At 40.9% G+C, this 27,821-nt stretch overlaps 1 protein-coding gene across 4 annotated transcripts in view; it reads left to right on the forward strand.

The window, feature by feature from the left end:
- LOC138763989 (serine/threonine-protein kinase N2-like) overlaps window positions 1-27,821 on the forward strand; it is a 206,164-nt gene that overhangs the window by 130,622 nt on the left and 47,721 nt on the right. For all 4 annotated transcript variants that reach the window (XR_011357935.1, XM_069939117.1, XM_069939116.1 and 1 more), the window contains 10 exons: window positions 7,748-7,933; window positions 8,443-8,552; window positions 11,414-11,557; window positions 11,641-11,716; window positions 11,877-12,045; window positions 20,778-20,898; window positions 23,882-24,018; window positions 24,979-25,054; window positions 25,145-25,236; window positions 26,390-26,566. Coding sequence is in view for 3 of the 4 variants with exons in the window: in XM_069939117.1 (XP_069795218.1) it covers window positions 7,748-7,933; window positions 8,443-8,552; window positions 11,414-11,557; window positions 11,641-11,716; window positions 11,877-12,045; window positions 20,778-20,898; window positions 23,882-24,018; window positions 24,979-25,054; window positions 25,145-25,236; window positions 26,390-26,566 (1,288 nt within the window). In the remaining variant the exon portion in view is untranslated. The remainder of the gene's footprint in view (window positions 1-7,747; window positions 7,934-8,442; window positions 8,553-11,413; window positions 11,558-11,640; window positions 11,717-11,876; window positions 12,046-20,777; window positions 20,899-23,881; window positions 24,019-24,978; window positions 25,055-25,144; window positions 25,237-26,389; window positions 26,567-27,821) is intronic.

The following is a 27,821-nucleotide window of genomic DNA, read 5'->3' on the forward strand; positions in this document are numbered from 1 at the left end:
CAGTAGATAGAATAATTTTCAGGTGAATGAAACAATGTTGGATATATCCATTGCAGAAGAACCATATTACTTGGTACCATATATGCCATTGTATAGGACGATTCTCAAAACTTAAAAATCAGGTCATCCTATAAAGAGGGTATGAAATTCTTATCTTGACAAAGTCACAACACAGCCGCCATCTTCCTGCCAGCTCCGACACAATCACTCATGCCCTGTTAGTCTTGACGCTCTTTCGCAGGATCTATTCGCTCTGTACAGGCTTTAAAAGGCCTGTTATAGGAGCCAACAGTGGTTTATTTTAAAATATGCAAATGAAATGTAAACTTTTAAATGATAATTTGTTATTAAAATTTTGTGATTTGCTATTAATAGCAACCACTGGTCAGTGGTAAGTGCCAGATTTGGTAGGGTGGAGGGAAGGGACGTCTTGTACAAAGGGTATCACTCAAAACCAATATTTTAGGTGGATATTCCAGGGTCGTCCCATACAACGACATGCTTGTGTTTCCTTTGCAAACACTACAGATTTGTAAGTTCCCGTGTGAAATAAAGTTGCCTTTAGTGACTGAATCTTGAGCCTTCACGTAGATGTAAAGTTATTGCCATCACTGTTGTGCAATAAATGAAACCAGTGAAGTGAACAAGTATCTCAAATAAGCAATTTTTTTAAATCATGATTAAGTTCTGGCTGGTATGCCCTTCAATTTTTATCATGGTTATCACCACCTTGGTCAGCTCATTTCCAACTGCTACCATTTAGTAGCATTGGCACCATTTATTATGAATATTTTCTCTCTCTTGGACATTCTTACACCCACTTTGAAAGTGGGGAACAGACCATCGTGTCATTTTTGGCTTTTCACTTAGAAAATGCAAGAGTTACCTCCACTACCTTCGATTTTCCCCACAATACCATTAAAAAGTTTTAAAACCACCAACTTTCCAATCACCTTACCTTATTCAATTGTCCATTGGCTCAATGGAAATACTTCAGCTACATTTTCTGTCAGTGCATCAATCAAGTATTCAGATTCTAAACCTCCCCAACTTTGCCCCATATAAACTCACATTTATTTGTTCCATATATCTTATCCGATCACTCCTCAGCTTCTCATTGATCCTCTACACCAGGGGTGTCAAACTCAAATTCACGGAGGGCCAAAATTAAAAACTTGGACTAAGTCGAGGGCCGAACTAAATATTTATTGAAAATTTTCAACAACGTCTGCATGTTTTCTCTTCTTTCAACATATGTAATGTTAAACTTTTTCTTATTAAAATAAATGTTTAATAATAGTTTTGGATAAACTCTTTCATTGTCATTGTCATTGGCCCATTTCCTTTGGAGTTCTGAAACCGTGCACATGACGAGTCAATGAGGGATGATTAAAGCAGTGGTCTTCAAACTTTTTCTTTCCACCCACAGACCACCTTAAGCAATCCCTTACTAATCACAGAGCACCAATGGCACAGGGACGCGAGTGGAAAGAAAAAGGTTGAGAACTATTGTATTGTGGTAACTCCACATCTGATTAGGTTAATTGTTAGGCAAGTGGTCAGAGAAGGACCCCCCCCCCCCCAACCCCAAGAAAGGCTTAAATCACAGGAACAAAATAAGCTTCCGTCTCACTGCTCCCAATCTTACACACAGTCCTGATGTGGAATGTGGGGTCGCAGCTCCACGTTCACCCGAGTTCAGGTGCTGTCTGTGTGGAGTTTCTACGCTCTCCCCTTGTCTTGGACCAACAGGTCGGTCGCCTGACAAAGGCACCCGAACCCCCGTTGAAACGCCGGCGTCCGGGGCGGTGGAGGAATTGGCTGAGAAGAGCGCGTTGCTCCCACCCCCCTCCCATGGTTGGAGAGGGATTAAACTGCGATCTCACGGCGCCGGGCTCGTCTCCAACAAAAGTAGCAGAAGGCAGGGTCCGCCGCGCACGGAGCGAGGGGGAAGGCATCGCCAACGAGAAATTAGGTCCGGCGTCGCCGCTGAAGCGCAGACCCAGCGAGGATGGTCCCCAACTCCAGCCGCGTCTGTGTGTCTGGGAGCCAGGCGAGCTGAGTGCGGCGCACGGATCCCCGGGATTCGGGACTCTGAGATCCCTCCACACCTCCGGCGTCTTCATTTTCACCTTTAGTGTGCATGCGCTATACTGTGCGGCGGCCAGCGGGCCAACTCTAATATATATTTAATATGATCTTGCAGGCCAAATATAATTATATCGCGGGCCAAATTTGGCCCGCGGGCCAGTTTGACATGTGTGCTCTACACCAAACATCAATTGAAAATTCACAGTCCTGAACATAATAGACATAAATCTGACTTTACGCCCAGATATAACATGCATTTGAAACAGTGCAATGCACAAACAAAAATCCTTTTTTTAAAAAAGCATATCTGAATAATTAAGATGTTGTAACTGAATTACTTGTGGCACTGAATCTTCTCTAGTGGCTCAGGTCATCCATCACTAGGGTCCTAATAAAAGAGTCTTTAATCAAAGAACAATGTGTTCGGTTTTGAAATACCCTTGCAATAGAACGATTTGTTTTCAGCCATGGCTTCATTTTAGAGGTACAGTAAAATCTCCTGTATCCGGCACCTATGGGGATTGCGGGTCCCAGATATTTGAATTTTCCGGTTACCTGAGACAAACTCTTACAATGCCTAACTAATACACCTGCATAAAGATGAACCATTTTAAAAAACAAAAGACAATGCAAAATGTAATTGAGTTTGAAAATAATCAATATTGTAGTCCTTAATTATTAAAGATCACTTTAATCTGGTAATTTCCATCACTTAAAAAATTTAAATTCGTACCCTGATTGCTGGTGCTACAATAATGTTACAGCTCCCCACCATGACTACCAGCTCCCCCACATCTCCATCGGGCACACAGAACTCAAAACGGTCAACCAGTTTACCTACCTCGGCTGCACTATTTCATCTGATGCAAGTATCGCCAAAGAGATAGACAGCAGACTCGCCAAGGCAAATAGCACCTTTGGAAGACTACACAAAAGAGTCTGGAAAAACAACCACCTGAAGAAACACACAAAGATCAGTGTGTACAGAGCCGTTGTCATACCCACGCTCCTGTTCGGCTCCGAATCATGGGTCCTCTACCGGCATCACCTATGGCTCCTAGAATGCTTCCATCAGTGTTGTCTCCACTCCATCCTCAACATTCATTGGAATGACTTCATCACCAACATCGAGGTACTCGAGCTGGCAGAGTCTGCAAGCATCGAATCCATGCTGCTGAAGAGCTAACTGCACTGGGTGGGTCACATCTCCAGAATGGAGGACCATCGCCTTCCCAAGATCGTGTTCTATGGCGAGCTCTCCTCTGGCCACCGAGACAGAGGTGCACCAAAGAAGAGGTACAAGGACTGCTTAAAGAAATCTCTTGGTGCCTGCCACATTGACACCGCCAGTGGGCTGATATCGCCTCCAACCGTGCATCTTGGCGCCTCACAGTTCGGCGGGCAGCAACCTCCTTTGAAGAAGACCGCAGAGCCCACCTCACTGACAAAAGGCAAAGGAGGAAAAACCCAACACCCAACCCCAACCAACCAATTTTCCCTCGCAACCGCTGCATCCGTGCCTGCCTGTCCCGCATCGGATTTGTCAGTCACCAACGAGCCTGCAGCAGACGTGGACATACCCCTCCATAAATCTTCGTCCGCGAAGCCAAGCCAAAGAAAGAAAGAATAATGTTGCACTAACTGTTGCTCTCACCATACTGCTGTCATAATTAACCCACCCCCTCCCCCCCCCCTCCTCCAGATACAACCTTACTAATCTACTTATTACTAATAAAGATTCTTACTAGGCAGAGATAGGAAGACACTTTGGGAGAGTCGCTCCAGCAGCGAGGCCATAAGGCGGTTCTTCATCTTGAGTGATGCCAATTTTATTCAAGTAATGAAACTTTAGCTGAGGGTGGGGTACAACCAGGGTGCTCAGCTGGCTGAATGTTGGCTCCCATCTACACCAAGGGTTTATGTTTTGTGTCAGAGAATATTTACTTTTACAAATTTAAACTTTATAATTTTTATTTATTCTTATTTTCTGTTTTATTCCTTGGGTTTTTTTTTTGCCGGTTGCTTCAATTCAGATACCAGGGATATAACTAATTTTACAACAATAAAAGGAAAATCTCTTTGCCTCTTAACCCTTTGGAGTTTGTGTTCCTGCTTTCTGGGACTACCAACAACCGCATATATTCCATGACCCCATTTTCTAGGGCTGGTTTTATATCCCATCACCAACTGATTCATACTGATTTTTTAACTTTTCATACTGTAGTTTACCAATGGACCCAGTCCAGAGTATATTTTATAATAGGTTAAAAATGACCAGAGTCCAAAGGGTTAACACAATAGTTTGCACTATTAGATGTTTTTGTATTTGGTCTGTTCACTTGCATCTTTTAAGTAATCCCTAAGGAATGGGGATGACTTCCACTTTTGATCTTTTGACCTCAATAATTATTTCCACACCCATTGTGGGAACTGCAAGTCCTTCTACAGTTGGTAGCGAATGGAGAAGTGTGTAGTTTTGAGTGGTCTCATTCCATGGTTTACACTGAACCTCCATGCATAAGCTGTGAGAGGTTCGAGATTTGTGAATCATTACTTCTATTTGTATGTCCTTGGTTCTCAAAGTTATCCTGAATATTCCTCATCCATTTATGACCCAGAGATCCCCAGGTATTGGTGGGGATGCTAAATTTCATCCAAAAACAGAACTTCAAGTAAAGTGTAGGATTTGTGAGTCTGATGTTGGGCATGGGAATGATATGGCTTGTCCAATTTACCAGTCTAGCCAACTGGATGCAAGTCATGTCTCGATGAAGGGGATGTTGGCTGGTAGAAGTTGCTTCCAGTGAATTTGAACAATATGAACAGCGTACTTTCTCTTAGCTTCAGACACTCTGGTTCAATATGCAATGATTAAAACACATTTAGACAATACGTGGATAGGGGAGGGGAGATGGGCCAAATGCAGGCACATCAGACTAGCTTGGGTAGATAACTTAGCATGGACAAATTAGGTTGAAGGGGCTGTTTGCATTCTATAAAGCTCTATAAAGCTCCTGATTGACCTGCTGTCTGTATTTAGTTTGTACATAATACTTGTTGGCAGCAGTGGCTTCCTTGGGTTTCTGTCTTTTACCCACATCTCAAAGATATGTTGGATATGATTAATTAGTGACCAAAATTTTCATCTAGGTAAAGGCTGATTGGGAATCACCTGTATTAATTAATAGGCAGGTGTGAAAAAAATAAATTAAAAAGAAAAATGCATAAGGGAATGGGATTAATAGCAGTTTTGTGAATCTCCTGGCAGGGTGTGAAAGGCACACTCTACACCATAAAAAACCTTGCTTCACGCATCTCATTTTAAACTACCCCACTTTTGTTATAAACCTGTGGGATCAAGTACTTGACCTTTCTCAATTGGGGGCAGGGGCAACTTTTAACTATCTATCCTGTACAGGTATCCCCCACTTTTAGAAAGTTCACTTTACACCACTTTACTTTTACAAAAGACCTTCATTGGTACCTGTTTTTGCTAGTCAAAAGAAATCTGAAGAGGATTTTTGCTTTTATGATAAAAGGCAAAAAGTGAAAATACCGTTCAGCGTTTGTTTTGCAGTAATAGAGGTAACGCTCACCCCAAGCAGCGAGAATGGTGCCGCCAAGCTCCTTCCCCAGGAACTACATTCAACATCAAGCTTTGAACTACGTCTGTGAGCATATGTGCTTTATCTTGATGTATTTTGTGCATCCGTTAGCAATATGTGTCCTAAGAAATCAGAAAAGCCTAAGAGAACTTGTAAGGATCTTGGGCTTAGTGCCAAACTGGACGTAATTAAGCATTTTGATCATAGTGAACAAAATAAAGACATTGTGCATGCAGTGAACTTGCCTGCATTCACTATTCGTATTATTTACTCACAGAGAGAAAGAATCTTGAAAACTGCTGAAGTTACTATTGGTTCTGCTAGTAGCAAAGTGGTCTCTTTTAGATGGCATCCAGTAATGGTTATTTTTTTCGGGTCTGGGAACGCTCAAACTTTTTTCCCATATAATGCTTCTTTGCTTTATGGCATTTTGGCTTAAAAAAAGTTTTCATAGGAATGCTCTACTTTCAGATAACGGGGGAAATCGATATATGCCTCTCATAAATAGTTGATATACTTCTTTCCATCAGATCTCCCCTTCAGCCTCCAATGCTCCAACAAAAACAGTCCAAGTTTTTCCAGCTCTCTAACTGGCGGTATCATCTGAACCGTCTCTAAAGTCTGTAAGTCCTTCTTTTGGTGTGAAGAACTGTAAATAATAGTCCATTCATGACCAAACTAAAGTTTTGTACTGCTGTAGTGGGTTCCTGACTTTTACTATGTTCCCAGATCAAAGAAGGAAGTATGATGTACACCTTTATCATCCTACTCACTTGTGTTTCCACTTTTCAGGTGTACCCTAACATCCCTCTGTACATTGATGCTTCTAAAGGTTCTGTTATTTACTATATGCTCTCTCCTTACATTTCATTTCCCAAAATGCAACACCTCACACATGACTGGTTTAAACTCCATCTGCCATTTCACCCAAATTTCCAACTTGTCCCTCTCCTATGCCATCATGTGACAACCTTCCTCTCTATCCACAACGCCACCAATTTTATGTAATCTGCAAACTTTACACCTATGACAGTGTAGCTAGGTACGACAGCACCATCTACAAATTCACTGACAATACCAGAGTAGTGGGTTATATAAAAAGGGGCAAGGATTCAGCATACAGGAGGGAAATTGAAAACTTGGCTGAAAGGTACACCAATAACAACCTCACACTCAATGTCACCAATACCAAGGAGCTAATTGTTGACTTCGGGAAGGAAAAACCAGATGTGTACAATCCAATGATCATTGTGGGATCAGAGGTGGAAAGGGTGAGCAAACAAGTTCTTGGGAATCAGTATCTTGGAGGAGCTTTCCTAAAGCCAACACACGAAAGGCATCGTGAAGAAAGCACGTCAGCACCTCTGCTTCCTGAGGAGTTTACGGAAATTTGGAATGACATCAGAAAATCTGGCAAATTTCTACAGATTTGTGGTGGAAAGAATGCTGTCTGGCTGCATCATGGTCTGATATGGGGACACCAATACCCCCAAGTGTAAAACCCTACAAAACTTAGTGGACATAGCCCAGGGCATTACAGGCAAAACCCTCCCCACCATTGAGAACATCTATGGGGAAAGTTGCCATCAAAGAGCAGCAGCCATCATCAAGGATCCACACCACCCAGCTTGTGCTCTGTTCTCGCTGCTACCATCAGGAATGAGATATAGGTGTCACAAGACTCGCACCATCAGGGATGCGTTTGAAGACTCTTACTTTTGCACTTTATTGTTTGTTTTATTTCCTTTCTGTATTGTACATTTCTTCATTTTTTTTAGTGTTTTTGCACTACTAAAAAGTATTTGTTGTATTCTGTCAATAAATCTGAATCTGAACTTACCAATAAAACCACCTATATTTTTGTCCAAATCATTATTTATTCATTCTCTCTCAATATATGTATTGTGAATGCTCCATTATCCGTAGAAACATTCTGTTTAGTTGAATATACGTACGGCTACATGGCAATAAACTAGAACTTGACTGTGCTGTGATATGAATGTTAATTTGATTTCTTGTGTTGTGATATATAACTGATTCACTCTCAACAGGTAGCCTTGAAGTTAGGCTGATGGGATGTCAAGACCTGCTGGAGACTGTTCCTGGCCGTTCAAAAAACACGTTTGTTCCTTTGCCTGGCTGGAGCCCAAATGAAACTCGATCCTCTTTTATAAGCAGAACGAGTAAAAGCAGAAGTGGGAATAGTCGGTATCCTATCAAAACAGAAGACTTATCCAGTTAAGTAACTTCCATTGTTTAATAAACAACTGTCTAGATAGTTGCAGCAGTGTTTTGTGAGTGGGTTTTCAGCTGTCAACAGCAGAAGGGCTTTCTTTGCCAGCTTTTGCTAGCTTAATACTGCCATAGGCTGCTTTATACTAAAGGAAATTAGGACAGATTGAAACACAGGTTAGCATGTTGGCTTGTGGATGTGTGCATCCTTCTTCAGGTATATGGTCCCCTTGCTTATGTCATCCAACAGGTTATTTGTAGCATATGTTTGCTAGCTTTTCTTGTTAAATTTCAATCACTGGATAGTTTGGCTGAGACTTTGCCAGTGTTTCAAAGATCCACTTGAATAATGCAGGTTCTGGATGCTAACTAAATTTGGTGATTAAATTGACTTGCAGAGAGTAGAGAAAGGTTAATTATATTCCTAATTTATTAAATGTTACATAGCTGGAGGGGTTCACTAAATGGCTGAATCCTCTTGCAATGTTTAACAAAGTATTACTGTTCCTCACAGATGAGATTGGAGCTGTACTGAAGCTGGATAATACAGTCGTTGGACAGACCAGTTGGAAACCAGTTTGCAATCAGTCATGGGATCAAAAGTTTACCTTGGAGCTAGATCGGGTAAGCAAGTGAAACTATGCTACCATTCTTGTTAGAAGCAAAGCATTACCTTATTACAAGGACAGACTCTAAGCTGGGATTTTGTTGTGCAGTTTTAATGCTTGTCTAAATCGTAAATGAACAAATATTGCCATTTTGAATTTGAATGCAAATCTGGTTGCAAACCTAAATGGAATATTATGAATTGGGCAATGTTCAGTTTTCAAAGATTGAATTTTATTGAAAACACTGCAATCTTGAACGACAATTCACCTAATTGCACAAATGGTGACATTGTTAGAATAGACCGTGTGAATTTTCTGTACAAGGACTTCTCATCCATAAATATTTTTACTCCGAATTTAAATAGCATCCATTCTAAATCTTTCCAATCATTAAACTAGAAATTGCTCAACAGGAATCCAGTACTGCAAAATGCAAATATAAAAGCACGTGTTTCCCTGGACCATTAGTAAATCCTCATTTGTGACACTGTGGCATCAATTTAGATAAATGATAGAAGCCATGTCAAATTTTTAATCTGTTTGTAAATATTGCAAAGGGCTCAGGCCTGAAACGTTGGAACTGTAAAACAGGTGCTTAATCTTTTATCCAAAATTCCAAAAGCAGAACACTTTTTCGATGGATATCATCTGCTCATTAAAGCTTGCTTTTGGCGCCAAATATGAAGTGACCCACACTCAACTCGTGCTTCAATATCCCATGTAGTCCAGGTCATATCTGGCCAGGACACAAAAGAGAGAGAGAAAGGTGTAAGAGGGGGAGTGTCTGGCCCAGGAACATCTCCCCAGTAGACCCAGCTCACCTTTTGCTGGGTCGGCTGGCGAGCTGCACTGTCACCTGCAATTTGTGGAGGAGGAATTGCTGCAGCATTCCATCGGTGAGATTGAAGACCACTACCGGCAGCTGACCGACAAGCTGAAAGCGTTAAGGGAAGGCCCGGCTGGACAGTGGAGGAAGCCAGCGCCAGCTAGCTGAGGGAGGAGATAAAGGCAGCACAACTAAAGGTCAATGAGCTGAGCAGCAAGGTGATGAAACTGCTCATCTCCAACGTGCAGTACTGCGACCTGGCTTTGAACCTGGCCAGTTTATAGCCAAAAAGGAGAGTGATATCGAGGACGGGTAGCCCTCAGTCCCTCAGCCCAAGAGGAAGGGCCCCATTGGGGGAGATAGTGACTGAGGAGGTGTGCGAGAAGGTGGCGGGCCACAGCTTGGAGCTGCTGAGAAAGAAGAAAGACACAGAGTTCCTGGACAGTATCATGCAGGAGGCCAAGCGCCTGAGTCGGACAATATAGTGGGTCATCACCGGCACCAAATGTCTCATCTAAGATGCCAAGCTGCTGGTGACCAGCGGTGGGCCCAACCAGACTACCAGCGAGTATGGGTAGCCGAGCTGCTGGGCACCATCAGCAAAGCCTCATTGAAGTCAAAAGCTCCAAGCCAACCTTGGAGAATGAACTGAACTAGATCAAAGAGAGCTCTTTGAAGAGAAGGGGAAACCAAGAGCTGTACAAAGATAAGAGTGCTACCATTTATGGTCTATCTTTACCTCACCCCAGCCCCCCTCTCCACCATCCATTGTTCCAGTGCTGCCACTGCAAACTCCGCCCCAATCCAGCATTGGCGGCTCCCCCGATCCAGGGACACTTCTAGATGGAGCATGTATTTGTTTTGCATGAATTGGAAACTACAAAAAAAATTCTGAAAAAGTGTCCAGTCCCAAGCATTTTGGATAAAAGATTAAACACCTGTTCAGTGAAACCCCAATTTTACGAGCCCCAATTTAACGCAAATTCTAATATAAGGCAATGCGTCATTGGACTTTTCTCTTTCTGGAACTGAAAAGTTTTGGTGATTTAGATCAAAATGGAACAAACTGCTGGAAAAAGAAAATCTTTTTCTATGAAAGCTTCACGCACTTGATGCGATCAAGACTAAAAATCAAACTCAACCTGCACGAGACCATGGGATATTGGAATCAACATTTTGTGGCTGGAAATCTCAAGAAAAGTTAAACATCTAGCTTTGCAAAGTTAAAGAAGAAGCAGGACTAAAAGCCAAATGCCTGAAGACAGCCAAAGATGTCAATCTCGATGACTCCCTGTACGAGTGGTTAGTTTAAGCTTGTTCAGAAGGCCTTCCAATTTCCAGTCCTATTGTCAAAGCTCAAGGTGAGAAGTTTGACAAGCAGATCAACAGAGAAACCTCACAGTTCAAAGCTAGTAATGGATGACGAGACCAGTTTAAAAACTGTCTCGGGATTTCTCAAGTGTTAGCGTCAGGAGAAATTCACTCAGCCGACATCTACATTCAAGCAAGGAACACTTCATCACTTTTTTAAGAAATAAACTGTAAATGATGATTTCTAATATTCTTGAATGTTTTTATTTGTTTACTAAAAAATGATTTGTTTTAATTTCTTCTGTAACAAAGATTTAATTCTTTAATTCAATGGTAATTTACTTGCCAGAAGCCAAGCATGCAAAAAAAAGTCAAATAGAGCAAAAATAAAGGGATGTTTTAGGATGTTAGGTCAACATTGGGGTCAGTTTGAATGCTGATTTTTTTTTTCTTGATCCCCGATTTAGTGTGACCCCACTATTTTCGCGATGACATTTTATGGACCCCAACAATCTAATGGGGCCATGTTGTATACATCTTTGCCTCCTATGGACTCTGCAGAGTTTCTCTAGCAATTTTGTGTTTTTAATGCAAATATCGAATGTACTTTTTTGAAGGATACAATTTCATCTCATACTTTGGGGTGAATCCTACCAAAATGAGCTCAATGTCTGCTTTACATTTTCTGAATTATGAAAGGTTGCCATTTCACAGGTAACCAATTTTAATCTCTTATTTAGTCGCGTGAGCTGGAGATGTCTGTTTACTGGCGTGACTGGCGCTCCCTTTGTGCTGTGAAATTTCTACGCTTAGAAGACTTCCTAGACAATCAGCGGCATGGAATGTGCCTATATCTAGAGCCACAGGGCACTCTATTTGCAGAGGTATGGATTACCAAAAATCACAATTCATTTTGCCTTTTTCTTGAACTTTCTCCAAGTCTGATAAAGTTGACTCTATCTTTCAGGTTACTTTCTATAATCCTGTCATTGAAAGGCGACCAAAACTACAAAGGCAAAAGAAAATTTTTCCGAAACAGCAAGGTAATAATTTGAACCTAAGGAGACACTAATTTATCTTCAATCCCTGAATGAGAATGTAGAAATTCATTGTCATAGAAATGATGTGCACTTTAGATAAGGCTGGGAAAATCTTGGCAAGTGATAAATAGTATATTTATGTTCTATTTTCCTGTCACTGTAGGCAAAACCTTTCTTCGAGCACCCCAAATGAATATTAATATTGCCACCTGGGGACGACTGGTGAGGAAAGCTGTTCCTCCTGTAAATAACTCTGGTACATTTAGCCCTCCGGCCTCTATCCCTGCAGCTGTGCCAGCTGTTTCTCATCCAGAAAGTACAGATTCTACTGGGTATGTTTGTGTTGCCTTTGTAAATAGTAAAAAGAAAACTGGGAAACAAATGTAATTCAGAAAATTACGTTTTGAATGTCAACTTTTTGTACGATGTACTGCATGCGATGTGTCCTTGTCTTTGATATAAAATTGGTTGCGAGGGAAAGGTCTAAATGGCATGGGGATGAAATTCACCTGATATCAGTCTTCTCAATAGTTTAGAATTTCTCTGCACATTGGTAAGTAATGCCCTGCACTAATCTGTTGAAAGTAATGGATGCCAGAGAATGTACTTCGGTTTCTCTCCTTTAGGCTTTGATGAATTTTTTGCCATGGGCCACCTGTGTCAGTTTGGGGAAAAATAAACTTCATTCTAACTTTAGATCCGTGCCAAAAGTTATTTCTGACTCTTGCTTGTAACCAAGCTCTTTTTTTTAAAAATTGTATTCAACAGAAGAAAGAGCAGCCTATGTACTGCATGAGTTACTTTTAGTTTCCAATCATTTACATCCAATGGGACTATAACTGAGCATATTGTCTTCAAATCATGATTCACTTTGTGGGCTGCAAAGAATTTAGTGAATCAACTTTGGCTGAGTGCTTGCTTCTGAGTCAGAGGTTGTGGATTGAAGACCCACTCCAACGACTTCAGCAACACTTGCCCTCTCTCGAATGTGAAGATGGCATGGCAGCATTTGAAAATGAAATGGTGAGATTCATTCACTCAATATTTAAATAGATGTTTAGATCACTATTTTCAGGCCAAGATCCATACTGTTTAAATTTGGGTTGCCATGATTACCATATTAAACAGTGACAGCCCTTCTAAAATATGTTGTTAGCTCTGAAGCAATTTGATACATACTAAGAAAATGAAAGATTCCAAATTAAAGGCCATTTAGTCAAATTTGTGGGTAAAGTCTGATAAATTTTCTTTAAGATGCGTAATGTTTGTTTTGAAGTATTTGGATTTTTTTGAGATGCAGGCATTCCCGATAAAGCCAGAATTTATTTCCCATCTCTGTTTACCTTGGTGAAGTTACTCCCACAATGCTGTTGGCTCAGGAGATCTATAATTAAATCCCAACAATAATGGGGAAACTCCTGCATATTTTCTAAATCAATGGACTTGCACCTTGAAATTCCGTGGAGATGGCAGGAAATCTTTTCTGAGCACTCATCTGCAAACTGCAAGAAAATTAATTAAGCTAAGTCAGTCTGAGTTTATTAAGAGCAAATCATCAACCAATTTGATCAAATTTTTTTTGATGAGGTAATGGATAAAGTTGATGAGGATAATGCAATCATTTTGATGTACACGACTTGCAGAGGCTTTCGCAATTGGCTAAGGACATTATGAGATGGGCATGGATGTGTACGAGATTGCTCAAATAACAAAGGAGAGAATTATGATGAATTATTGTTTTTTTTAAACTGGACGAAGATAAATAGTGTTTCCCAGAGATTAATGCAAAAGCAAAGTTATTTTTTTTAAATTAACGTTAATGGTCCAGAGTTGGTACAAACCAAGATCTTGAGGAAGATTTATGCCATACTTTTGCCTACTCTGGAACATCTAATGTAGACAACCATCCCCAAATGTTTGTGAGGAGACTGTTGCAAAGATGACGGGGTTGGGAAAAATATTTTGATTTAGTGCCTAGGGAGGCGATGCTGAATTTACTCTTCCTCTTTCAATGAAGAGGTTGTCGCACAAATGAATAACTTAATCCAGTGGATCTCGACCTTTTTCTTTCCACTCACGTACCACTTTAAGTATTCCCTATGCCATTGGTGCTCTGTGATTAGTAAGGGATTGCTTAAGGTGGTATGTGAGTGGGAAGGGAAGGTTGAGAAGCGCTACTCTAGACCCAGTTGTTACTGAAATATTTTGCTTGAGAGAAATTGTCATTGGGCCCATTTCCTTTGGAGTTATGAAACCACGCACATAATGAGTCTATTAGGAGCGATTAAAATAGTGGTTTTCCAGCTTTTTCTTTCCACCTATATACCACCTTAAGCTATCCCTTACTAATCACAGAGCACCTACAGCATAGGGAATACTTAAAGTGGTATGTGACTGGAAAGAAAAAAGTTGAGAACCACTGATATAGAATCATAGATTACTGCAGCACAGAAGTAGGCCCCTTTGGCCCTTCTAATCTGTGCTGAAACATTTTCTTTTTTGCCTCGTCCCACTGACCTGCACCAGTCCATCGCCCTCCATACCTCCCATCTATGTACCTGTCCAAATTCTTCTTAAATGTTAAAATTGAGCCTGCCTTTAACACTGTTAGAATTCTTATCATTTCCGAATGGTAAGAATTGCACCAGGGCTGCTTTCAGTTCAGCTAGTGATTTTGTTGGTTATCCTTGACTCAAAAACCAGAATGAATCGCATATACCGGTATCTATTTCTGACAAAAGGGGTCAGGTTTTACTTCTTAGAACCATAGAACATTACAGCACAGAAGCAGAGCCTTTGGCCCTTCTAGTCTATGCCAGACTATTCTCTCTTGACCATCCATAGCCCTCCATACCTCTCCTATCCATGTACCTGTCCAAATACTTCTTAAATGTCAAAATTGAGCCCTCATTCATCACCTCTGCTGGCAGCTCATTCCACACTCCCACCACTCACTCTGTGAAGAAGTTCACCTCATGCTTCCCCTAAACTTTTCACCCTTAACCCATGTCCACTGGTTTGTATCTCACCTACCTTAAGTGAAAAAAGTCTATCTACATTTATTCTGTCTATACCCCTCATAATTTTAAATACCTCTATCAAATCTCCCCTACCCTCCAGGGAATAAAGTCCTAACCAGTTTAACCTTTCCTTGCAACTTGTTCCTGAAGTCCAGGCAACTTCCTAGTAAATCTTCTCTGTACTCTTTCTATTTTATTGATATCTTTCCTCTAGTTAGGTGTCCAAAACTGCACACAATACTCCAAATTTGGCCTCACCAATGTCTCATACAACTTTACCATAACATTCGAACTCTGGTACTCAGTACTTTGATTTATGAAGGCCACTAGCCAAACGCCCTATCCATCTGTGATGCCACTTTCAGGGAATTATGTATCTGTATTCCAAGGTCCTTCTGTTCTGTCGTGCTCCTCAGTACCCTACCACCCATTCACTGTGTATGTCCTTTCTTGGTCTGTCCTTCCAAAATGCAACTTTTCACACTTGCCTGCATTAAATTTTATGCCATTTTTCATCCCATTTTTCCAGCTGGTCCAGCTCCCTCTGCAAGCTTTGAAAACCTTCTTCGTTGTCCACAACACCTCCAATCTAGTGCCAGCTGCAAACTTGCTGATTCAATTTATCACTCTATCATCCAGATCATATATGTAGATGACAAACAGCAATGGTCCCAGCACCAATCCCTGAGGCACTTCACTAGTCACAGGCCTCCAGTCTGAGAAACAATCATCCACCACTACTCTTTTGCTTCTCCCATCCAGCCATTATTGAATCCAATTCACTACTTCACCATGAATACCGAGCATCTGAACCTTCCTGACTAACCTTCCATGTGGGACCTTGTCAAAAGCCTTACTAAAGTCCATGTCGACAACATCCACAGCCTTTTCTTTGTCAATGTTCCTGTACTCACCTCTTAAAAAATCTATAAGATTGGTTAAACACAAACTACACAAAGCCACGTTGACTATCCCTTATCAGGTATGCGCCGCTTAACATCTGTTCGGGCAACGCCCAACTGCATATACGTCTGTGGACCTATATTATCTAGTTACCACAAACAAGTCCACAGCAACTGCTAGCTATAGGAAATTGTATACTGTATACCCAACTGATCTGACTGCCCCAACTCTCTCCCCACAACCCCTTTTCAGTACCCACACTGATCCCTACTTACAAATAAAATGTTTACAGGTACACTTCAGTATCCCAAATAGCTTTGCTAAGTATATAATATGGTGTTTGCAAAATGTGCATGTCACATAAGTGGCGCGTACCTGTAATTGTATATCCGATCTCTAAGAACATCTTTCAGTAATTAACCTACTACTGACAGCAGGCTCAACGGTCTATAAATTCCAGGGTTACTTTTGGAGCTTTTTTTAAACAAGGAAACAACGTGAGCTACCCTCCAATGCTCCAGCACCACACCCATGGCTAAGGACATTTTAAATCCGTGGTTTTCAAACATTTTCTTTCCACCTACATGCCACCTTAAGCAATCCCTTACTAATCACAGAGCATCGATGGCATGTGAGTGGAAAAAAAGGTTAAGAACCACTGATTTAAGATCTACTCATCTCTTTTGGCTCAGTACAAAGCCGACCACTCTGATCTTCAAGTGGACCAATTTTGTTCCTCACTATCCTTGTTCTCCTAATATTAAAAACCCTTAGAATTTCCCTTCACATTGTCTACTAAAGTAGCTTTTTGTCTTTTTTGAGGTTTTTCTTGCATTTCTTATACTCCTCAAGTACCTCATTTGATCCATATTGCCTACTATGCACCTCTCTTTTTCCAAACCAGATCCCCAATATTCCTCAAACACTAAAGATCCCTATGCCTGCTAACCTTGCCTTTAATCCTGACAGGAACATCCAAACTCTGTACTCTCAAAATTTCACCTTTGGAGGTCCTCCACTATCTCACATATCCTTGCCCAAAAACAACCTATCCCAATCCACGCACTTTAGATCCTTTCTCATTTCCTCAAATTTAGGTTTTTTCCAATTTAGAATCTCAACCTGAGGCAGAGACTTACCCTTCTCCATAATTAACTTGAAACTAATGACATTATTATTGTTGGACCCAAAATGTTCCCCTATATGTGCTTCTGTCACCCTGACCTGTCTCATTCCCTAAGAGGAGATCCAGTATAGCATTCTCTCTAGTTGGTACCTCTATATATTGATTTAGAAAACTTTCCTGAACACATTTGACAAATTCCAAGCCACCCAGCCCTTTTACAATATGGGAGTCCCATTCAATATGTGGAAAAGTAAAATCTCTTACTATCACGACCTTGTATTTTTTGCAGCTGTTTTTATCTCTCTACAGATTTGCTTCTCCATTTTCGTTGACTATTGGCAGTCTATAATTCGACCCCATGAGTGTGGTCATACCTTTCCCGTTCCTCAGCACCACCCATATAGCCTCAGTAGACGAGCCCTTGTCCTGCCTGAGCACAGCTGTGATATTTTCCCTAACAAGCAATGCCAGTCCTCTCCATTTCATCTCCTCCATTCTATCATGTCTAAAGCAACGGAAGTCGGGAATGTTAGGCTGCCACTCCTGCGACCAAATTTCCCTAATGGCCACTATATCAAATCCTTGTGCCAATCCATGGTCTAAGCTTTTATTTATTTTCTACAATACACCTTGCATTGAAATAAATGCACTCTAGAAAATTTCCACACATACAACCTGTTAACTTCTAACAGTGCATGTAATTTTCACATCATCTTTTCCCTCCTCCACTCCTCTATCAACTCTGGCTCTAAGGTTCTTATCCCTCTACAAATCTAGTTTAAACCCACCGGAGCAGCACTAGCAAGTCTTGCCGCAAGGATATTATTCCGCCTCCTGTTCAGATACAAAGCATCCTGTCAGAAGTTCCACCTTCCCTGGAAGAGAGCCCAATGATCCAGAAATCTAAAGCCCTCCCTCCTGCACCATGTTTTTAGCTGCATTATCCTCCTATTTCTAACCTCACTAGCACATGGCACAGGTAGAAATCCTGAGATCATAACCCTGGAGGCCCTGGCTTTCAATCTCATGCCTAACTTCCTGAACTTTCCTTGCAGAACCACCTCACCTTTCCTACCCACGGCATTAGTCCCTACATGGACCACGACATCTGGCTGCTCACCCTCCCTCCTGAGAATACTGTAAATTTGATCTGAGATATATCAGACCCTGGCGTGAGGGAGGCAACCTACCACCTGGGATACTCAATCTCTTCCATACAACCTCTTATCTGTCCCCCAAACTATGGAATCCCCTATCACTACAGCTTTCTTTCCTTCCCTTTTAGCCACAGGACCAGACTCTTTGCCAGAGCTAATCGCTGTGGCATGTGCCCGGTAGGTTGTCCCCCCACGACAGTATCCAACATGTTATATTTGTTATTGAGGGGAGTCGGCCACAGAGATGCCCTGCACTGCCTGTCTGTTCCCTTTCCCCCTCCTGACTATCACCCATCTACCCTCCCCCCACCTCCTGGGTGTGATAGTGTCTCCATAACTCCTGTCTGTCAGTTCCCTCTGCTTCCTGAATGATCCATTCATCCTACTCCTGCTTTGATTCCTTAACTTCTCTCAGATGAAGTCATCAGAGATACTGCTGGCTTCCCTGACTACCCACATTCCCCTGCCATTCCCACTGTTTATGACTAGAGGAACAAGATATATGGTATCTAAAACCTGCCCTTACCTGTGCCTTCTTGCTGAATCGTTTTTGTTCCTCGAATAGGATATCCCTTTCTTACTTCAACTCCTATTATCCCTCTCTTCTTACCTGTTCTTGCCAAAGCCTTACTACTCCGTCTCAGTTCATTCCCTCGATGACTGCTCCGACGGACCCTCACTTTTATGGTGATACTCAGCTTCTTCCTCCAATCATCTTCTGGCTGCTGCCTTGCCCCTTTTTAAATTCTAACTGTTGCCGCTCCTCTTCAATCACCCATTTCAGAGTGTACTTAAGATTCCACCATTTCGATGTCTGAAGTCACACAAAGATCTGACCAAATAAAGAAGGCAAGTCATCTCCCTTGAACAAAATCAATGAATCTAATGCGTAATAGTGAGATTCAGAGTATACACACGACATCACACAACCCTGAGATTCTTTTTTCCTGCGAGCAAGGCAGAATTACCACTTATAATGCTACTTGGCATTCCACAGACTCATAAACAAACTGTGTGCAATACAGAGAAAAAAATCAATTAAGTGCAAAAGTAAGAGTCCTTAAATATGTCCCTGATTGAGTTTGTCATTGAGGAGTCTGATGGTGGAGGGGGAGCAGCTATTCCTGAACCTGGTGGGGCGAGTCTTGTGGCACCGATACCTCTTTCCTGATGGCAGCAACGAGAGCAGAGCACATGCTGGATGTGGATGGTGTAGATCCTTGATTGCTGCTGCTCTCTGATAGCAGCGGTTCCTGTAGATGTTCTCAATGATGGGGAGGATTTTGCAACCTAATGACAACCTAATAAAATATAAAGGACTCACAATTCCTTGCAATAATATATTAAACCTACCAAATATCTTTGTGAATTGTGATGCAGGCAACTTCCACAAGAACAGAAGAAAATTGCAGTGCAAGTCACCAAACCCCCTCAAGCCTGTTCTGCCATTCCATATAGTTATGGCGGACCTCAACTCCTCCTTTGTGCCACTTTCCTGTCGCCCTCAATTCCTTGATCTTTCAAATATTTATTCATCTCCACCTTGGATATATTTAATGATCTGACCTGCTTTTATATTTATAATGCTCAATGAGCTGGGAGCCTGGAACTTTCAGACGTAGGAGTCCAGAGGACCCCAAAAACAAGCAGCATTAGATATGAACCACAACACAGGGTCACTTAAACAAAAGTAGTTTTTAATTATAATTGAACAAGAAAACAAAATTAAACTTTAACCTACTTAATCTCCCCTCTAATACTAAGCACAGATGTGTATAATGTATATTTAAGGTTAGAAAAGTTCTTTGGATCACAGTCCAATCTCACGGGTTGCAGGCAATTCTTGTACTGTGCACAGAAGTTAGCATTAACGAAGTTCACCAGGCTTTGGCGTATAACAGGTAAACGGTTACCACTCAGGAAGGTTCTTGCTGATTTTCAGAGAGAGATTCCTTTTCCAGTACATCCGCAACTGATTCCTTCTCAGTCAAGTCTTGCTGATGAAACTTGCCCCCTTCAGGGTTCTGCAAATGATCCTCTTTCTTTCAGGTCACCTTTCAGACTGCCAGCCTTCTCCTTTGATCACACAGCCTTCCAAAGTTTGGCGGCTTGACCCTCTGGAACTGATTTCTTTGTCTCTCCTCTCTTGTTTCACTCCCTCCCTCTTTGAGAGCAAAACTGTTCTCCCCTGCCTACATGTTCCCAGGAAAGCTGTATGTTGCTACTTTGTTGCTTTCTGCAAAAATTCTTCAAATATTGTGTATTTTAAAATGTTTGTGTGCAACCTAACAATTCTTCCCAAACCACCTCTAAATACTCTGGTGCAGTACCAATAAGCTATTCGGCCCATCAAGTCTGCCCTGCCGTTAAATCTATTATCCCACTCAGCCCTATTGCTTGGCTTTCTGCCTTTTCCTTTGATGCCCTCGCTAATCAAAAACAAATCAATCTCCCCCTTAAATACACCCAATGACTTGGCCTTCACAACCACCTGTGGCAACAAATTCACCACCCGCTGGCTACTTTGTGCTTTGGTAAAGAGGGGAGGTTTGATTTGTGTGGAGTGCTCCTATTTCCATTATGCATCTTGCGGATTATGACATAAGTGATGCCTGATTACAGAAGATTGAATGGTTCTGTTTTGCAGTATCGAAGTTGATTATGAAAAGAGGACTATAACCTGTGAAAAAGTCCAACCTGAATTTTGTTTCTTTCTCTATATGTCTGAACTTCCCAGTTTTCGATTATTTTGGAGTTTTTAGATTTTCACTTGAGTTCATCATCTTCCACACTTTAATTTTGCTGTATGTGTGAAGGTTGTATCGTGACTGATTTTTGTGTATTGCAATGCTTTTCAGAGAACTAGCAGTAGGAAAACTAGAATTTGAATCTGAACCACCACTCACACCACCACGTGCTTCTTCTCTTGGAGAAAATGGAGGAACCACAACAGAAGTAAGAATCACAGAGAGTGTGCAGGTAGGAACCTGAAATGCTGATTAAAGGAAAAAGTTTGATTCAATTTGGAATCGTTAAGTCACTTCTCGCTCATAGAAGTTGAATGCCATTTGATTAGTGTGCTCCTTTGTCCTTTAACTTACGCTGTTGAATCTTCTGCATGAAGCACTTATTCTTCTTGACCAATGGTAAATTATACAACAATGGCATACTTTTCTACTCAACTGGAATAAAATTAATGCGTTATGGATCGCAATGTCCATCTTTTTGAACAAAAATTTCCATTGCTTAGAAATGTGGAACATTATAGCACAGTACAGGCACTTCAACGCTGACCTATACAAACCTACACAACAATCGAAACCGTCCTACCTCACGCCTATAACTGTTGGACTCTGGCTTTAATTTATTTACTCTTAATTTAGTCTATGTGTGAACTGAGTCCAGCGCGTTCGTTGAATGAAGTGATAGGAGAAGGTATTCGGTTCAACAGTCAGTTTATTACACAGCACAAGAATAAAACTTAACAGAGCTCTGGGTCAGTCTGTTAGTTCATAGGTCACCTGCCAGTGAGCTACTCCCCGAGACTGACCCCTATTGTCCAGTTGGCACAGTTTATATAGGTCAATCTTATCACACAGAACAAAAGTTGTTTTCCCTGCTAGATCTTTTTGCATAAGGGTTATCACAAGTCATCTCCTGTTTTGCAGATTTCTGGGGTGTAGCCTTCCCATGTTAATCCTCCAGGCCAGACTATCCTGTTGTTTAGATCTGAAATTAATTCATCCCCAGATATTTCTAATCACCATTCGGTCCCTGTCTGGCCAATTTCTGCTGTTCTCTTTAACACCTCCTCGTGCCTTAATCTTCCTCCTAGACTGGTTTTCCATTCCCTTTGATTCTTGCGGGCCATTCTTTGTTCTGATCTGGCCTGTGTCTCCTGTGCTACTTCCCACCTCCTTCAGTTGAGCATTCCTCCTAAATCGTTTTATGCATATCCTCTCCCTGTATCTTGGGAGCAGCCAATTTTGTTCAGCCAACTTTGCTCCATGCTGTGACAGCCACTTAGCCACATTCCTCTTTCCCTGACTCATGCAGTACAAATAAACTTATTGATTAATCATTTATTTCATAATGTTTTAACCCCTAGATTCCAACATAACCCTTTATTTTTCTTGCATCCATGTGTCAGTCTGAGTCTTTAAAGTTTGCCTAATGTTCCAGCCTCCACCACCACCATCCCTGGCAATGCATTCTGGACACCTACTACTCTCTGTCTCCCCTAAACTTTCCACCTCTCATCCTGCCATCTATCTGTGCCTCTCATTTTCTTGTCACCTCTCATACTTCACTCCAAAGAGAAAACCCTTTGCTCTGTTGACCTTGACTTTTTATGTTGTACAGATTTAGATAATGGAATGAATGGGTTTAGGGTCAAGTTTGTAGATGATAGATGGAGAAACAGGTAATGTTGAGGAAATGGAGAGGCTCTAGACCAGGGGTGTCAAACTGAAATTCACAGAGGGCCAAAATTAAAAACTTGGACTAAGTTGTGGGCCAAACTAAATACTTATTGAAAATTTTCAACAACATCTGCATGTTTTCTCTTCTTTCAACATATGTAATGTTAAAAAATTTTCTTATTAAAATAAACGTTTAATAATAGTTTTGGTTAAACTCTTTCCAGAAAGAAGCATTAACAAATGAGAAATAAAATATTCAATAAATAATATTTCTCTATAGCCTTTAAGCTCCTTTTAAATGTATTTTTTTTCACAAGCCAACAAGTCAAAAAAATAACACCTTGCTTCAACGATGAACAGTCCAAAGTTAACCAAAGAAAATATTAATCCAAGCTTCGCTTGCTCCACTGTGATTTACTCTGATGCACCTGGGTCTAAACCAGATACTTGGCATCTCTTCTTAGATGCAAGTTCATCAAACTCTGGGGTCAGAGTTTGCCTCCCACCTGTCTTGAAAGGTCCTGTTTTCTGTCTTTCGTTTGGCCATTTTTCGTAAGGGGTTTATTACGTGTGAGTTGGGCGACAGGTCACAGATGCTAATGAAAGTAAAGAGAGGAGGTGGGGACGATTAGCAGGCTGACGGGCCGGCGCCAACGTATTTGCAAAGCATTCTGGGATTTGTAGTATTAGCTGTGCATGCGCTATACTGGCGCGGCGGCCAGTGGGCCAGCTCTAATACATATTTGATATGATCTTGCGGGCCAAATATAATTATATCATAGGCCAAATTTGGCCCGCGGGCCTGAGTTTGACATGTGTGCTATAGAAGGTCTTAGCAGGTTAGGAGAATAGGCAGAGAGGTAGCAAATTAAATATACAAATAAATAGGCAGATTATTTTCTGAATGGAGAGAAAATTGAAGCTACCCAGATGCAAAGGAATCTGGGAGACCTTGTGCAGAATAGCCTAAAGGTAAACTTGTAGGTGGTGAAGAAGGCAAATGCAGTGCTAGGATTTATTTCAAGAGGAATAGAATACAAGAGCAGGGATGTGATGTTGAGGCTTTATAAGACACTGGTGAGACTTCACTTGAAGTATTGTGAGCAGTTGGGGACTCCTCATTTAAGAAAGGATGTGCTGATGTTGGAGAGGGTTCAGAGGAGGTTCACAAGGATGATTCTGGGAATGAAAGGATTATATGAGAAGAGTTTCACAGTTCTTGGCCTATACTCATTGGAATTTAGGAGAACAAGGATGTGGCTCATTGAAACATTTTGAATGTTGACAGGCATGGACAGAGTCGATGTAGAAAGGTTGATATGTAAAACTGAGACATTTTTGTGGTGCCCATTCTCTTCTTTTGTTGCACAATCTTCATGTAATGTAGTTTTGATAGGAGTTCAGATTGACCATTTCTACTGGGTCTGACCTGCTGTGTGCCACCAGCAATTCTTTGCTCAAGATTGCAACATCTGCTGCTTTTGTGTTTCTTTTGATGTTTTATTTCAAAATACACTGATTCGATTTTTTTTCTTTTACAGGAAGCTCTTTCAACTTTTGATTTTCTGAATGATAGAAACAGCATGGTTTCTAATGTTGAGAACAATGTAATATCTGTGCCTGAACTACCCCGCCCTGAATTAGACTTTCGAACACTCCCACAGTCAGAAGATAAGCGGTACAGTATTTACTTTCAAGTATTTATTAATAAGAGATCATTGATATAGTCTTATAGCACAGAAACAGGTCCTTTAGCCCAATCATCTATAGGAGTATAGATTGGTAAGAAACTGATCTTTCTTACCCATCTGTACTCATCCCATTTGCCCACATTTGATCTGTATCCTTCTCTGCCTGCCAATTTAAGTGCCTGTCTAAATATATCTCAATATGATGATTGTATCTGATTTCACCACCATCTCAGAAAGCAAGTTCCAGTTATTAATCACACTTAGAAAAAACGTTCCCCTCAGATCCCCATTAGAACTCCTTAAATCTGCCCTCTTTTTTTTTATAGCCCTCCCTCAGGAAATAGATGTTATTTTCCCTGCCCTATTCCTCTTATTTTATATTCCTTCATCAGGTTGAACTTCAGACTCCTTCACTCCAGGGAAAACCAGTCCAGCATTTCCAATCTTTCCCCATTACTAAAGTTTTCAGCCCATGCAATATCTAGGAAAATCTCTTTTACACTCTCAAGCACAACCACATCCTCCCTTTAGTGCAGTGATCAGAAATGCGCAGAATGGTCTAATTAGTGTTTTGTAAAGCGTTAGCGTAACTTTTATTTTCCATGTCCTGACCTTTGAAACCATGTATATCATGTGCCTTCATCACCTACCTGCATTTTCACTTGAAGAAACTATGGACTTAAACCCCATGGTCTTTTTGTTCATAAATATTCCTTATTGTCCTACCTTTTACTGGATACATCTTACCACTATGTGACTTTCCAAAATGCATCACCTTGCATTTGTCAGGATTAAATTACATCTGTCAGCACTCTGCCCAATTTTCCTTTTGAAATATACCCTGTTGTACTTTTAATCCGATTTATATTGACTAATTGAAGTAGTATTTGAATGACTGCTGTGAAAATGATTTGTTACACAACAATTTTAATATCTTAATTCTCCAGAAGACAGCAAAGATTCCAGTTCAGCCTTCTGGACTTCAGGTGTGTTGCTGTGCTTGGCAGGGGACACTTTGGAAAGGTAATTCTAAAACAAAGGAACAGTGCTATTATGCACTTTATGTAGTTTTGCACAGAAAAATACTCAACTTTTAATTTGTTTGTACTACAGGTTCTTCTTTCGGAGTATAAAGTCACTGGTGAAATGTTTGCAATTAAGGCCTTGAAGAAAGGAGATATTGTAGCTCGTGATGAAGTGGATAGGTAAGTCTATCTATAGTAACTGTAGTTATGTAGCCGATCTGTTTGTTTGATTGAACTGGGTAATGTTGTTCCATTAAATCATTTGGGGTCAACGTCATTCTCTATTATTAATGAATGACTTCATTTCTAACATCTTGGGAACAGATTTTTCATGTTACATTAGTGAACTTGGCCTAAGTTTATGATTTTTTTTTAACATTATAATCCAGTCATGACATGCAGTTAGATTGATAGGGAAAGTACAGGGTAAGTGTTCCCAGGTTGAAGATTGCACAGTGCCCATTACACCATAGTGCTCTCTTCCATTATTTTCTCTGGTTGCATTTTTAAGTTAATATTGGTCTTTTGCACTGTTCCCTCGAGTCTGTGTACTTTTGCGCGCACATATGCATCGCGCAATTAGCACACAAAGGAAATTAATGTGTGCACTCAAGGTCAGTTTCCTAAAATAATGTGGTAATTAATAATTATACTTAGTACGTTAAATCCATTACTTTGTAGAATGCAACCATACTTGTATTTTAGTAAAACATGCCAGTACAGTTTTATTAGCCATGAGAGATAGGCTGTGCCAAAATTATCTTGAGACAATTTCAAGTTTACACTTGCACAAGTATTCGGTGAGTACATACTTTCGTTACAGGAATAAAAATTTGCACAACATAAAATTTTTCATACTGATGACTAAAGATGGGAGGGAATATTGCTTTTGTGCAGCTTTTTTTAAAATAAAACTGACATTTGTACATTTTCACTTGTACAACTCTGGTGTTTGAGCAGTTGTATGCTTACGGTATCATTCTTTAAACTAAATGTGATAGCTCAGTGGTTAGAGCATTAGTCTTGTAAACCAGGTGTTCCGAGTTCGTTCCTCACTGGGGCCTCGTTTCTGTGAGGGGCGCTGGACAAATGGCGATTCTGTCTTTCTTACAGTAGACAAAGCTAAAGAATTTCACGTCTGTTACATTCTGAATGTAGTATTACGTGACAACAATGGAACCTTTACCTTTATAGTTCCTCTATATTTGGAACTAATAGCGACTTGAAATTGTCTGCAATAGTAAAATACTATTCTTACTTGCTTTCTGAGTTGTGCTCATTTCAAGAAGTGCAGAAGTTAACATTTTGGTTTGTTTCTTGTATTCACTTGCAGCCTTATGTGTGAGAAAAGAATATTTGAGACCGTGAACAGTGTCCGACATCCGTTTTTGGTCAATCTCTTTGCCTGCTTTCAGACCAAAGATCACGTGTGTTTTGTAATGGAGTATGCTCCGGGTGGGGATTTAATGATGCACATACATGCTGATGTTTTCTCAGAGCCCAGGGCTGTGTAAGTATTCCTTCTTCTTTAATAAGGGAGGTTTATGTATGCACTGCTCCGCAAAACATTTCAGTATTATTGCACTTTAAAGGATTAAATGGAAATCCCTTCTTATTTGCCAGTTTCATTTTCATCAATCGGCATTTACCTTATTGTTTTAGAGTGGTAAAAAGAAAAATAATCACAGAACACGCTAGTGTGCCTTATGTACTATGAGCTTTAAATCATCTTTCTCCATAAAGCTTGTTAAAAAGCCTCAGGGGATTCTTTTCGCCTACATTCATCCCTTAATCAGTGAGGATAGATTAGTGAATAAGTAGCTTAGTAAATATTGGAACCTTGCAGGATGAAGTGGGACAATGTAGGGAAAATGGAAGTGGCAGAATTTGGATAAGTAGTTCTGTATTTTCATTTCACCAGATAAAACATAAAAGCTTTTTCAGGTGCATTCTACGCTAAGAATGCGGCTGAAGAAGCAGAAGCGGCCCTTTAAATTGTCGTTCGGGGGCAGCGTTTAAAGCACCACGCTGGCCACCTGAAGGACACGGCTGCACAGGAGGCGGCTCTGAGCCCACTCCGGCTCCCGCCCAGTGTCAGCTGTGATCAGCAGCCTGACCCTTTAGCATCCGCTTTCAGCCAACTGCATTCAGGTGGCTGGGGGAGCCACTGAGCTGAGCTGATTATCCCTCTCGGAGGAAGGTTTCGTGGCTTGCCTCAAGAGCACCTCCTGCACATTCAGGTGGCCTCAAAACAGCCGCATATTGCCTAAACATGCAGCTTTACATACGGGGCAATTGGCCACCTGAAAGTGCCTATAGAAATAATGGTAGAAAACCTGGGATCACAGAGAAGGGAAGAACTGGAAACTTGATTATAAGTAGATTCTTTAGACCCATCCTAATACTGTGAAGAAGTTGCCTGATAAACTAGCAGAACAATAGGCTGGTAAATCCTCTAAGCCTGATGACCTGCATCTAGGGCCTTAAAAAAAATAACTATAGAGGGCCCAGTACCTTGGAAAATAGCCAAGAACCTCATGGAAATAATGAGACTGAAAGCAGAAACAGTTGGCCCAACATTTCTAATTTGGAAAATGTTGGGATGCGATATTCAACAATTAAGTGCAGGTTACTTAAAATGTCATAATAAAATCAAGCAGCGTGAAGATGGTTATATGAGAGGGAAGTGTGATTTGACAGATTTGTTCAAATTCTTTGAGAATGTAACAGATGAATCTGTAGTGTATAGTGTATTGGAGTTTCTA

Source organism: Narcine bancroftii, chromosome 5 (genome assembly GCF_036971445.1).
Source record: "Narcine bancroftii isolate sNarBan1 chromosome 5, sNarBan1.hap1, whole genome shotgun sequence".
NCBI lineage: Eukaryota > Metazoa > Chordata > Chondrichthyes > Torpediniformes > Narcinidae > Narcine > Narcine bancroftii.